The following is a 13,697-nucleotide window of genomic DNA, read 5'->3' on the forward strand; positions in this document are numbered from 1 at the left end:
TCACAGTATTTGTCATCCTCTGGGATCCATTCTTGGGCTTAATTTCTAGCAAGTATCAATAACTGTTCAAAAGTCAACTTGTACATCCAGTAAAAATTAAATAATGAAAGTGGCAGTTGTGATGAACATCCTTGGGCAGAAACATTATTTGCATGGTTTAAAAATAACAGCCATGTTATGGAAACATCCATATTAATACACGGATGTTAATTTTAGCTGATTTGGTAATCTTGCAGCTAGATCTGTTTTGAATTCCACCTCTGAACATTAAATTGTTTTTAGAGCTAGATGCAATAATCACTGGTATCAAATTAAATCATCCGATCTGGTTAAAAATTGCCATTCTTGATAAGTGTTCATTTCCTCCCAACCAATTAAGTATTTTCCCCATTAACGTTTTTGCTTTTATTTGTGTTTTGAATTGTCTGTAGCTTCCATAGGAGACATGCCTTCAAATATTTGAAGTAGCTTTTGAGCCTTTTATTTCCATTGTGTGTTACTTAAAAGCACAGCAGTCCAAAGTGAAAATGTTGATGGGTTAATTCTTCAGAAACAGGTTTGTAAATGAATACACAGGTTAGGTAAGATATTTTACATATTTTCTGCCTTCTAGCTGTGGCAAAAGATTCTAGAAAGATTGCCATTTTATCACTGTTGCTAAGGTATTTGTTCCCAGGTTCTGTGACTTGCTAATCAGGTGTTAAACAATGCAAAAGAAGCTAACTAAACATGGGCCACACATCATGAAACGGTCTTTTCCAGATGGCTTGATTAGATCCTACAGGAATAACTGCCTGAAATATTCCCTCTCTTTACTCATAGGTACCTGGAAGAACAAAAAGCAGAGAATGGGAAGGACAAAGAGCAGAAACTGATGAATGTAGAAAAGGACAAAATGAAAGAGAAGGGAAGCTTTTCTGAGATGGGATTAGCGGATGGTAAAACAAAGTTAGATCCTTACACCTCTAAGGCCGATACGGAAAAGATGCATCGTGGGAATCAGTCCCCAAAGCGCTATAAAGTTCGAGATGATTTTGAAAAGAAAATGGCCGAGTTCCACAAGGAGGCCCACTATGGCAAAGAGGAGGCAGAGGAGCCAGAAAAGAAAGTTAAGGGCAAAGGACGGAAGGAATCCAATATGGATGAGGATGAGGACGAGGAGCCCAAGTTTGTGAAGACAGCGCCTGCTTCCAGCAGAAGCCAGGACGAGGATCGGCCAGGCAAATGGGAAGGCCTGGTTTATTTACCAGCAGCCAAGGAAAAGCAGAGGAAAGCAGAAGAGATGGCCGAGGAGTCCTATGCTGAGCCCTCCAAGAAAGACGAGAGGCAGGCGGCCAAAAGAGCAGAAGCTGGGCACCGAGGGTTTGTTCCAGAGAAGAATTTTCGAGTCACCACCTACAAAGCAGGCCAGGAAAAAATGGCGACCTCTCCCCCACCCCGAAAGGCCCCAGAGAGCAGAGAGAAGCCGAGCATGCGGGGGGAGGGCCTGGCCACTGGCAAATCCTCCTTTTCCATTACTCGTGAAACCCAAGTCAATCTTCGAATGGATTCTTTTGATGAGGATCTTGCTCGGTGAGGCATTCGGCATGTCTGGAGGAAGGAAAAGGGAGGTTGGGGAAAATGAAGGCCTATTCTATTCCCATTAGTTGCACATTAGTTGAGTGGGGAAGGAGAAGAAAAAATACATAAATTTATATATTTTGTTGTAGGACCTCTGCTTATTCAGCAGTCTCCATTGAGATCAATTCTGACTGTCATCCAACATCTTAGTGAAAAACACATACTATAGTTACACACACACACACACACACACACACACACACACACAGGGTTCCTTTCTTCACATAATGATTGCTTAACTTGCCATTTTATACTAAAGCAACATAGTGTTTGCTGCCCACTGAAACATTGCTTGTGGCTCGGTGGGTAGCATTTTGTCCCTAAGAGCTGTGAAATGAAAGCCATTCCCATTCCTCTCTTCTTGAAGCTGGACTACAGTGAGAAAAATGATATTGGTATGGATCTAGATTTGGAGAAAATAATATCAGAAGAATAATTCTCTAAAGCGGGATATACCATAATCTCTTGACTTTTAGGGTGCCATATTTTACATCACTATGATTTCCAGTCTGGAGGTGGCCTTCTGTGGCAGCTATAACCATTCATACATGATCTTTCTCATGTGTCTTTACAGCCCAAGTGGGATTTTGGCACAGGAGCGCAAGTTATGTCGTGATTTGGTGCACAGCAATAAAAAGGAACAAGAGTTCCGTTCCATTTTCCATCACATCCAGTCAGCCCAGTCTCAGCGAAGTCCCTCAGAGCTCTTTGCCCAGCACATAGTGACCATTGTCCATCATGTGAAAGGTAAGTTCCCTGGGCTTTTAAGCCAGCCTGGCACTGCTGCTTTCTCAGAAATCAGTGCAGACTTCTGTATGTTTCTTTTCAGTAGAGCAAATGGGGAAATGCTTCCATATGGAAGATGCAGTGAATTCTGCAACGAGCAGGAGATTGGATTGATAACTGCCTTGGGCAATGGGTTGGACTAGAAGACCTCCACGGTCCCTTCCAGCCCTATGATTTATTCCTATATTGTTTTATAAAAAGTATTTTTGAAAGATTCTGGAACAATTTCTTCATTTTACCTCTTAGCTGATTTTGATTCAGTTCTAGTTAAACTTCTATTTGTCTCTTCTAAGATGAATCAAACAGAAATAAATTAACCCAAATCATTTTATCTGTTCCTGATTCTGGCAAATTATTTATGTTTTCATATATCAGTATTCTAGATAGCATTCACGGAGTAGTTTAGGGTATTATAAACTCCAGGGAGGCTGTTTTGAAGAGAAGGTCCGCAGTTGTTGATTGCTGGCCCTGCATCCCAGTCTCTCGGATGAGGGAGCTTTATGCATCATTCTGAGATGAGCACATGGAATGATACAGTTCTGTTTGAAAGAGATGGAAAATATCTGTCAATGAAGCTATAAAAAGCTTGTATGTTGAAACCAGTATTTTGAATGGTACCCATAAACCTACAGGAAGCCAATGCAGCATCTATAAAACCAGAGTTACTCATCTGCCAGCTGTAGGCAGCCACCTTTTGTGCTAATTGAATTTTCCCAATAGTCTTTAAAGTCAGCCCCATATAAAATTACTACTAGCTTTGAGCCAATAGGAAAGTGTAGCTATTTGTACTCAAAGTGGAAACATGTATTGAATCTGGGCCTAAAGGAAGCTCTGCCTTTTCCTGGACCCATGCAGTGGCTGGGTGGTACTGACAGATACAGGGAATGTGCCTACCCCAGAAACTAAACAGCTTCACATTCCTAGACATGTTACTGCGCAGGACCTTTGTGAACAATTGGTAAAAACATTGTCACGAGGAGAAGAAAAGTCCTCCCCCAAAGTATCTTTATTGGTGACTGAGAACATGTGTAGCCCTGAAGATGCACACTGCAGGATTTTGGAGCCTTGCTATTGGATTGCAGCAACCTTATTTAGGCAACACAATAATTTATAGGGGGACTAGGCTGCCTGGAGAAAATAGTTAACTGGACTGTAGCCCATGGAGCTAAGAGAAAGAAACTTTTCTCCACATATGGCTTAGAATATTGTCTACTTCCTGTTCTTTCCACTTCTTTGTCTGCTTCCACCTAAGCAGTGAAAAAATGGATTAAAATGTCTGAAACTCACTTGTCTGGAATAAAAAGTCTAGGAGCAGGATAGTTATGAAAGTGAAGAGTGGCATGGAACGCTCCTTATTTTTCAGGAGAGTCCTGCTCCAGCTCACGCTCAGTAGCATCAGATGGCTTTAGTGCCAGGAAAAGCTTCCAGTTAAAAGACTTTAATACGTCTAAGCAATGAGGTGGATCCTCTCCTCTTTCTGTCTTTACCCCCTCTTCACTTCTCTACTGTTTGCTTCTTGAATCTGTTGCAGAGCCCACTTTTATCTTGTCCTAAAGTCTATATACAATATTAACAATATGGTGTTTCCTCATCGCAAATCAACAGAGCATCACTTTGGGTCTTCAGGAATGACGTTGAATGAGCGCTTTACAAAATACCTAAAGCGGGCAGAGCAGGAGTCGGCTAAGAACAAAAGCCCTGAAATCCACAGGTAAGTGGAACTTGGCATGAAAGCAGAGCAGGGTCAAGTGGGAGAACCGAGGGTCTTATGCTGAAGTGGAACTTTAGAATATGACAAACATAGGAAGAGATATTGCAGGGGCTTAAGGCTTGAATTAGAGCTGGACATAAATAGCCTTTTAAAAGGTGCAGAACTGGGTGCAGGATTTCCCTGGATTTTTACAGAGAAAGGAAAATAATCAGGAGATCTTGGGTTTATTGGCAGCGTGGGAAACTCAGGAATCTGCAGACAAGAGAGGACCGTGTATACAGTACTCCATATTCATATATAGCATTCAGCAACCTCATAAATGAAAGAAGCCCAAGTTCAGCCTATGAAAAATGATCTGACATTCTCTTTTCTTTTGAAATAATTTCTAAAACAAAATTTCATTCATCAAAAATAATAAGAAATGGTAGAAAAATGCAGGAGAATTTCTATGCCTGGTATTTGATTTTAATTTACAGCTGAAAATCATGAAGGGGCACGGCCAAATCAGCTTGCTCAGTATTAGGTAGCTGATCAGGAGCAAGCCCTGCTTGACTGAAGGAGCGGGGGGGGGGATTATGCTTGTATGGGCAGATGCATTTCTACCTGGCCTCCTCCTCCTCCCAGCCCCAACATCTCATAGGTTAAGACTCTTAACAGATTGACCCAAAAAGGCAAGAGTGCTGAAACTGGATTTAAGTTCCTGAACATTTAACAGGATGAATAGCATTCCCATAAGTTGAGACATGTTTCCTCAGTGCTAAGGACCAAAAGCAAACGGAGATTTCAAGGAAGCCCAATTCTGTTAGATTGCTCCATGCTCTGTGTTTATGAGCTTTGCAGCATTGCAAGAGAATTCGCAATATTTATCTCAACACAATCCTTGCCTTACCGCAGGATTAGCAATGGTAGCTTCTCCAAGGCCACGAGGGGTCTCACTATCAGTGTCCCAGCATACCATCCAGGGTTAGGTAGCATAATAAGAGCTTATTTATTTATTACAATCATTTGTATCCACCTGTTACAAGAGGCCAGGCGGTTCAATAAGTCAAACATCATAAGAGGTCATAAGGCTGAAGCTCATTCCAGCAAGACCCAGTGGCTGTAGACCGTCCAGTTCCAGAGACTGACACGCTCTGGCCCTTTCCCAGATGGATCTAGTGCCTAGTTTGGGGGAAGGAGGTAAGGGAAACGGACTCGCCTCTTGCTCAAGGAGTGGTAGCAGCTGCGACCAAGAAAGCTTTTGCCCAGATTCATCCGTTTCTTGGGTTATATGGCTCTGTTTACAGTCACTTATGGGATATCTTGGGTCTGGATTACAGGCAGTCCTCAACGTACAACAGTTTATTTAGTGACCATTCAAAGTTACTGAAAAAAGTAACTTATGAAAAAAGTGATTTATGACATCTTTTCACATTTATGACCATTGCAGCATCCCATGGTCATGTGATCAAAACCCAGATGCTTGACAACTGATGGTTGCAATGTCCTGGGGTGATGTGATCACCTTTTGCAACTTTCTAGCAAGCAAAGTCCATGGGGAAGCCAGATTCACTTAACAAATGTGTCACTAAGTTAACAACTGCAATGATTCACTTAATTGTCTCGCTTAGCAACTGAAGTGTTGGGCTCAGTTGTGGTCATAGGTCAAGGACTACCTGTACTCTAGTGCACTTTACAGAGAGCTGTCCTTGAAGACTAGCTCAACTGGTCCAAAATGTGGTGGCAAAAGCAGTTGTGGTCCCACCTGCTTTGTCCATGTGGTGTTGCTCCTTCTCAAGCTGCCTGGGTTGCCACTGGGCTTCCAGATGCAGTTGATGGTGCTAGTGGTCATCTGTAAGCCTTCTTGGTGTAGAGCTTGGCCCATCTGCAGGTCCCCCTGTCTGCAGTTGTGCCTGCCTGTCCAATAAGATTGGCCTGCATCGCTTCCCATCCATCCAATGAGGATGTCTGCTAGGGTGCAGATGGTGTGCCTCCTGTGTTGTTTTTCCTGCCCTTTGGAACAGCCTGTATCTGACATCTGTCCAGCCCTGACCCTGCCTGATTCATTCCACAGGCATTGGGCCAGAGGGTTTTTTCTTTTACAAACTCATAAAGCTACTAGTAAAGGAGAATATTTGTAGCTCAGAGTTGAACCCCTCACTCATAAAGCTATCCACCCATACAATGAGTCCTGGTGGTGTATGGTAAGCACTGGCATAAGGTACAATTTTTAAAATCCATATGTTGTTTTAAAAAAACAGCCATTAAAAACAAACGTGCAGGATCCCACCACCCTCTCTAACCCAAGGCTGAAGAAAGAGCCAAATTTTCAGAGCTCTTTTGAGCACAGCCAGAGTTGAGGCACCTTGGAGGGCTGCTGTTCCAGAACGCAGGTGGTGACAGACAAGACAGCCTTCTTAGGTCTTATCAGGTGATGCTAGTAGGCTAGAGCCATATTTTGTGTAACCACCTCTGGATTGTGCTGCTTGTGGTAGTTTCTTCCCCTGGTGAAGAAGTCATTTTTATTCTCTTTGTTGTATTGTTTTGAACCATTGTAAGCCATTTGGGAATATGCATCAGTGGGCAACTATAGCAATGGAAAAAGAAATAAGGACTCCCTCCCACCAAGACCCAACATAGTGATCTTAATGAAAATGCAGTTAAAATCAAAGAAATACACAGTGAAAATCAAGTAATTAAAACTAGACAGCCTCCCAACTTTCTGGAGAGCTGTAACAGATAAGATAGAGACAGGCAATTTCCTTAAAACTGCTGAAAAATAGTCTGAAGAAAGCAGTCTCAGCCTTTTTAAGAGTGAAAAGGGAGTTGTTTACCTCTGAGATGACTTTATTCCCAGTCTTAAAATCTTCCAAAACACTAATAAGAGGGTGAAACTGACCAAGTTTATTCATAATTTGAACATCAGAAAAGACATTTTTTGGTGTGTTTCTTAATCATTGCTTGCCTTTCTGTGTTTAGGAGGATAGACATTTCTCCAAGTTCTTTTAGAAAACATGGATTCTCACAAGAGGAGATCAAAAGTTCCAAAGAGGCCAGCTACAAGGTGAATCAATACTTTTGATTGGTGCTCATCTGTGTGCTTTGGGCATGAACTTTGGGTTTTTTTAAAAAAAGTGATTTTTTTTAATTTAACTTGCTCTCTACTTAAGTTTGTGTTTTTCTTTCAAGGATGGGCATAATTCTAAAAATGAACTACAAAGGGTTAATTTTTATTAAAAAAAATGTATCAACAACCTTTGTGAAGTGGTTAGAAATATGGTAAATGACCACAAAATCAATTGAGGTTGAGCTTGAGACAAAAAGTGGATTTTTGGAAACAAGTGACCTTGATGATGGAAGAGACTTTTTGTGATATTTTGATGCTTGTAAGTATAACTAAATCACTTGTCTTACCCGTGATATTTTCCAACCATGTTTTCAAAAAGACATGCATGTCAGAAAGAGGAAATTAAGTCAAATTGTAAATAAGCCGAATCAAAGGACATTTTTTGCTAATGTGTCATTTCCTGTTGAATTCTATTAGCTTATTTTAAAATGATGTTGAAAATGGAAGGTTTTTAAATATGCACAGTGAAATTTCAGTAGGCCCCTTATTTTAATATTACTATTTATAATTTTTAAACGAGTATTTCATCTTTAAGCATTGTCTCTTCACCTTCATGCAAGTTTGTTTTAAAGTATTTTAACAATGCTGTGAAACTGTTTACTTTCCTATCATGCCTGTGTTCTCTGTTTATCAAAACACTTGTTGCTTCTGAAAGACAATAGATGAGCTCCGATGGTGAACGCAAAGTTATGTATGTGCATGTGGACACATGAATAGGGACATTCTTCTGATTTGCAAACAAGAGCTTCTTAGCTCTGTGAGAAATGGAATGGATTGAATAATTGCTACATCTCCAGGTTTGGATGGTGATACTTGGTGACAAATCAGTTTCCACTGTGGTAATAAAGTCGTCTTTGTCTTCTGAACTGCAAAGGGTTGTTCTTCACCTGTGGAATGCACAAGCACAAATAAAATTCTTCCAAGAACAAGTGCCAATTTCTGCTGTAATTGAGCTATCCTATATTTTTACCAGGAAGGGTACTATAGATTTGTGTAAGTACTGCTTTAACAGACAGCTGCTAACGCTTCTCATTGCAGTTAAGGGAACAGTTCTTTGGCCTGTTTTTGTGTGGTCTTGCCTTGTGCCAGGCTGGAAACTGCTGAATTGGGTCAAGGCCCTGCATGAATCAACTGTTTCACTAATAACCAACAAGACTTGTACAGATACAAAATGATTTCTCGAATGAATAATTGCAAAGCTTCGTATGAAGGCTCAACTTTGCCATAAAATTTAGTTTTCTGAATATAATATTTTCTCTGGTTCGTACTTATTCCTTTTTCCTTTTCTGCTCTTTCAATCTCCAAGGATATCTGAAGGTTATCTGCAGTTCTGTTTATTATGCAGGTGCTAAAAAACATAATAATTCAGAAGCAGCAGTTAGTTGCAGTTATTTGTATATTTATTGTACTTTTAAAGTTCAGCGTTCCAAAGAAGTCATATTTTCAATAGCAAATAGGTTTGGCAAGGAGCAAGAAGGAAGCAAGGAAAGGGAGGAGAAACATAGTCTGTGGCTGAGCAGTTGAAGCAGGACCTTGGGTTCCTATGGGCCGATGAGAGCATGAAGCTGTGGAAAAGGCCCAGGCATTAAGAGTTTGCCTGGGTCCAAACTGCTTTCTCCTTCGTTTAGTCTCCATCAACAGAAGTCTTTTCAGGCCTGTTTGTGTGTGTATGTGTGCTTGATGTGAGTTTCATGTTTACAGTGCACATATCTAAGTTTAAGTGATGATTCTTAGCAAGTCTTCAAAATGCATAGGTGTTGGAAGGAGAGTGGACAAAAATGAGGACTTCTTGGGTTGCTCCTACATATAAATTCTTTCCTACATCAATCCAGGGTGAAAATTTTCTGCGAAGCTTCTGAGGCTGAATTGCAGCTGGATGCTTCCTTTTCATGTTTTCTCTCAATATCCACAGCCAGGCTTCCCATTCTTGGGGAAGGTATCCTTTTTTAGGAATAAGGGGATTTCATAGTTTTTAAGTCAATTTCCTGCAGCATATGACAAGTATTTTTCCCCTGCCCCAAATAGAAGTTGATAGCTTTTGGTTTTATTTAGTGATTGTGCCCTTGAGGTTGCACATAAGGGTCTTGGCTTTGGCTGAGTTTCTCTCTCATTTTACCTGGTTTAATAACTTAGCCAAGACTCTTCTGTACTCTGGCTGGGAGGGAAACGCATGCAGAAAGAGTGGGAGAGTTTCCATGTTTTCAGACAATTTGTTTTTGGACAGCAACATAATGTGTGTTATCCTTGGTGGTTCCTGTCCTAAATAAGATCAACACTGCATCTGTGAAGAAACTGCTAAAGGCTCAGTTTAAAGTCCTGTCCTTGCTGTGTTTTTTCTTCCAGACTGAGAGCAAATACAAAGATGATCCAGTTGACCTGCGCCTTGATATTGAAAGACGTAAAAAACATAAGGAGAAAGATAAGCGAGGAAAGTCAAGAGAATCGGTGGAGTCCAGGCCTTCCAGTCATTCAAGAGAACGATCAGCAGAGAAAACAGAGAGGCCTCACAAAGGCTCCAAAAAGAAGTACGTGAGAAAAGGGGAGCACATATCCCCATGTTATGCTTCTTTCCTTTCCTTTTTATTGAAATGGATTAGTAACGAGGTTAGTCTTTCCCAGCCTGCATGTTCTCAAGATGTGTGGACCTGAATTTCTAGAATGTCTCAGTCAAGAGGAACATTGAACAATCTGATGCCCCTGTAGTGCAGGCCTGCTCTGTTGGATCCAGCTGCCACCTCATACAAGCCGGAAGGGGCACACTTTGTTCTCTGGGGAGGCTGTTTTTTAGGAATAATTTTAATTACAAGTTTCAAGACACCAGAATGTCAAAAGTAACCTCAATATTTGTGATTTGGTTCTATTCCCCATTAAGGGGAAGATGAGGCTCTCAAGTTGCCAGGATTTATGAGATCTAACTCAGCACCGTCTCCCTGCTCCAACTTGCTAACAGACTGGAGCAGTTCACATATTGTTCCAGGAAGGGCCTGGAGAGATCGATCAGATTTGGCCTTGTGCAGACTTTTTGCCTACTCAGACCCCCTTTACCATGGAGGTATATTGACAATGTTATCACTTTCCCTTGTCCCTTGTTAAAATGGAAAATGAATCACTCCATTTTTGGGCGGGGAGAATTTTGATATTGAAGGATATATAAAGACAAAGTAACAGGTTACCTCAGCACAATATGTGCCTTTTTTACTTTAACAGCTGCTTCACTGAAATCAGCTTTGCAGTCATACAGAAATTGAATTCAGCCTTTGAAGAGCTGCTTTCAAGAGAAACTAGGCTTGTGGGACTCTCTCTAGTGGTACCTAGACTCTGCTAAAGCAGCAATACCCTGGTTTAAATTGAATATTCACTGGGATTCTAATGGCATACAAGTTTAATAAATTAGCAGTAGTAGTACAGACAGCACCAGTTCCTTCCATTTCTTAGCTATAAAAAGAACATGTTCACATGGAAGAAGATGTTCAGTCTTTTTGCTCAGGTTCCCCAAGATTGGGATTAAATAAATGTCATTCTTGCTCTTAAAATGGGGTTAATCTGAAGCCTAATTATTGGCCCATTTGTTTATGGAGTGCAGTCGGTAAAGGCATTTGCACCTGTAAATTTATTCTAGCTGCTAAAGAAGGAGAAGGATTGACTGAGTGGCAATTGTTTTTTCAGGAATTGGATCTTTCCCTTGGGGAGAGAGTGGGACTGAGGCAGCTACTTACCCTTGTATCATTTGTTGTCTGTGGCTGCCAAGTTATGCCCTCTAGACCCTGAACTGGGCTGCATACGCGGCGGGCAAGTAAAGCTCCATTTGGGCAAGTGGTGGGTGCGTGTGCGAAACAATTCCCCCTCCCCCCGCCACCGCCAGTACGCAGAGTTGGAAAGGTTAGAGGCCGCTGCTCTAGACTTCAGTTCTCCACAGGACAAAGGGCAGTGCGGGCCCCAGCCCCTTTTGAAGACGTTTCTCCCTAACAAGTAATTACTGAGTTTCTGTGATTCTGCTTTGGTGTCCCAGGAAGCACCGACGTGTCCGGGAGAGATCGAGGTCAAGCTCTTCGTCCTCACAGTCTTCACGCTCCTATAAAGCGGAGGAGTATCCTGAGGAAACTGAGGAACGGGAAGAGGCCCCTGCCCCTGGCTTTGACAAATCCCGCCTTGGCACCAAGGAGTTTGCCGGCCCGAGTGACCGGGGCAGAGCCCGAGGAACATTTGTGAGTGTCCTTTAAGAGTACATTTCCTATGCCCTGTGAAGTCCCTCCAAAAATTATCACCAAATTTAACTACTTCATTGGACGAAATCTAGATTTTATCCTGTCCCTGCCTGCTTTCTAGTGCACATGGCCAAATGTGATCCTGGGTCCTAAAGGTGTCTCATGCTCTGGTTTAAGATAGTCTTCTGCTTTGACCTCTTTAAGCCCCTGCTTGAAAATAATATATCTAAATATTTCAAAACTCTGATGGAGTATGAACACAGACCTCTCTCTCCAGAGAGATTTTTTTAAAGTTGAACCTAACCAAAAGAGTCTGTGACCTCCAGTCGTCTCCAGTAAGGAAGTCCTTGAAGTCCTTTCCAGAGGCAAAGAAAACCTCCCGTTTAGCTTTCCCTTTTCCTTTCCCATCTGAGTAAATCCCCCCCCCCCCAGCAAATTGACAGGCGGGGCCTTCGGACTCAGGCCTGCTCTGCCGCCTCCTCTTTAGCAGCAGTTCCGGGCCAGAGGCCGTGGCTGGGGAAGGGGTGTCTTTTCTGGCAACAGCAACACCAGTACCAGCGGCACCAGCACTGACTTCCAGAAGCGAAACCGGGAGGAGGACTGGGACCCCGAGTATACACCCAAGAGCAAGAAGTACTACTTGGTGCGTGAGCTCCTCCACCCATCAGATGGGGCCGGGTGATCCTGGCCCTTTGGGCAGAGCTGCCTGATTGCGAGGCTCCCATTTGTCTCAGGGGCAGAGGAAGAGGGGGGAATGGGGCTGGGGCTGTGTGATGGGCTGCGGGGGTCTCAGTGGCCAGAGCTTACCAGCTGACTCCCTTTTCTCCTTCAGCACGATGACCGGGAGGGCGAAGGTGGCGAAAAGTGGGCGAGCCGGGGCCGGGGCCGAGGCATCTTCCCCCGAGGGCGGGGACGGTTCCTGTATCGCAAGTCAAGCACCAGCCCCAAGTGGGCTCACGACAAGTTCAGTGGCGAAGAGGGAGAGATAGAGGACGACGAGAGTGGGCCAGAGAACAGAGAAGACAAGGATGTCCTCCCACCCGTGGCAGAGTAGGAGCCGCTGGTGACATGAGGATGGGGGTGGGTCTTTGATCCTGATTGGCTAGTTGAATGTTTTCCTGCTATTTGGTTTCTCATTGACCCTGGAGGAGGATAGAGTTGTGCCCACTATTTTTGGCAATCATTTTTGTCTTTTTTAAATGTGGTGATAGAGAAGAGTAATGTCTTGCTCTTTTGTTTTTCTTTTTCCTGTTTGTGGATTTTTTTAAAAATCCTTTATTTTAAGCATTTACATATATATTGACAATATGCCCTTAAATGGTTAATTTCAGAAAGGTCTTCATGGATATATAATGAATATATACATATAATGAATAGAGGGGGGGAAAGGAATAAACATCTGAATAGAAACTATTGGGACCAAACTCTGTAGCATTTTTAATTTACAGGAATTTTTCCCCAACTGAATTTAGAACTATATCTTTTAAAGGTATTGTTTTCTTTTTCTGCTGAAATTTTAAAGATAGCATGGCACAGTGAGGAAATTCATTTTCCTTCTTCCATCAAATTACAGATTTCTTCTTGAATGATGTTAGCATCTTCATTTGTTCATCCAGACTCCTGTCATACTTCTTTTCCTTCCCAATGTCAAATTGAACATGTTTTCAGGATTACAGTTTTGTAAGAAACTTCTGAATATACTAGATTAAAAAAGCCTGTAGCATGAATAAAATGAGAATTCTTCTTGTATGAATCTTTTTATAAAGCCATTTTGAGCTACTTGTGTGGTGGCCATGGTCACTTGGCTGACAATTGGCTTTTCGTTCTTTTCAGCTTTAAATCTGCAGTGCTTAAAAGATGCTTGGTAGGCAGCCTTCTTACTCCCAAGCCCACAAGAGAGATTCTGATTGCTGTGTTAATCCCCCAGGAATCTGGCTTTGCCCTGCTTCCTTTTGCTCCCCCCCCCCCCAATTTCCCCTCTTTGAGTTCATATTTTGGGACGGGTGCAGTTCGCAAATTCTTAGCAAATTCTTGTTTTGCCTCCTTGTTAAAATAAAACTATGTTGAATTGAACTTTGCATACCATTTCATACTGCTTTTGTACTAATGCTTTTGTTTCATGGCTGCGAACAGTCTTACACTGAGTAGGGTCAACATTACAGTTGTCAGCAAAAAAGAAAGAAAGAAAATAAGTCGTCAGAAGTAGTAAGAAAATGCTCATCATGGATCACATCTTTTGTTCAAGCTGAAAATGGAAGTTCCACCTGGA

The 13,697-nt window shown here is 42.1% G+C and overlaps 1 protein-coding gene across 1 annotated transcript in view; it reads left to right on the forward strand.

The window, feature by feature from the left end:
• THRAP3 (thyroid hormone receptor associated protein 3) overlaps window positions 1–13,388 on the forward strand; it is a 31,346-nt gene extending 17,958 nt beyond the window's left edge. The window contains exons 5-12 of the mRNA XM_029283282.1: window positions 823–1,572; window positions 2,195–2,367; window positions 4,012–4,117; window positions 7,076–7,160; window positions 9,567–9,748; window positions 11,233–11,428; window positions 11,916–12,071; window positions 12,261–13,388. Coding sequence (XP_029139115.1) covers window positions 823–1,572; window positions 2,195–2,367; window positions 4,012–4,117; window positions 7,076–7,160; window positions 9,567–9,748; window positions 11,233–11,428; window positions 11,916–12,071; window positions 12,261–12,482 — 1,870 coding nt within the window. The 3' untranslated portion in view covers window positions 12,483–13,388. The remainder of the gene's footprint in view (window positions 1–822; window positions 1,573–2,194; window positions 2,368–4,011; window positions 4,118–7,075; window positions 7,161–9,566; window positions 9,749–11,232; window positions 11,429–11,915; window positions 12,072–12,260) is intronic.
• The last annotated feature ends 309 nt before the right edge of the window (window positions 13,389–13,697 follow it).

Source organism: Protobothrops mucrosquamatus, unplaced genomic scaffold, assembly GCF_001527695.2.
Source record: "Protobothrops mucrosquamatus isolate PMUCROS unplaced genomic scaffold, P.Mucros_1.0 scaffold46, whole genome shotgun sequence".
Taxonomy (NCBI): Eukaryota; Metazoa; Chordata; class Lepidosauria; order Squamata; family Viperidae; genus Protobothrops; species Protobothrops mucrosquamatus.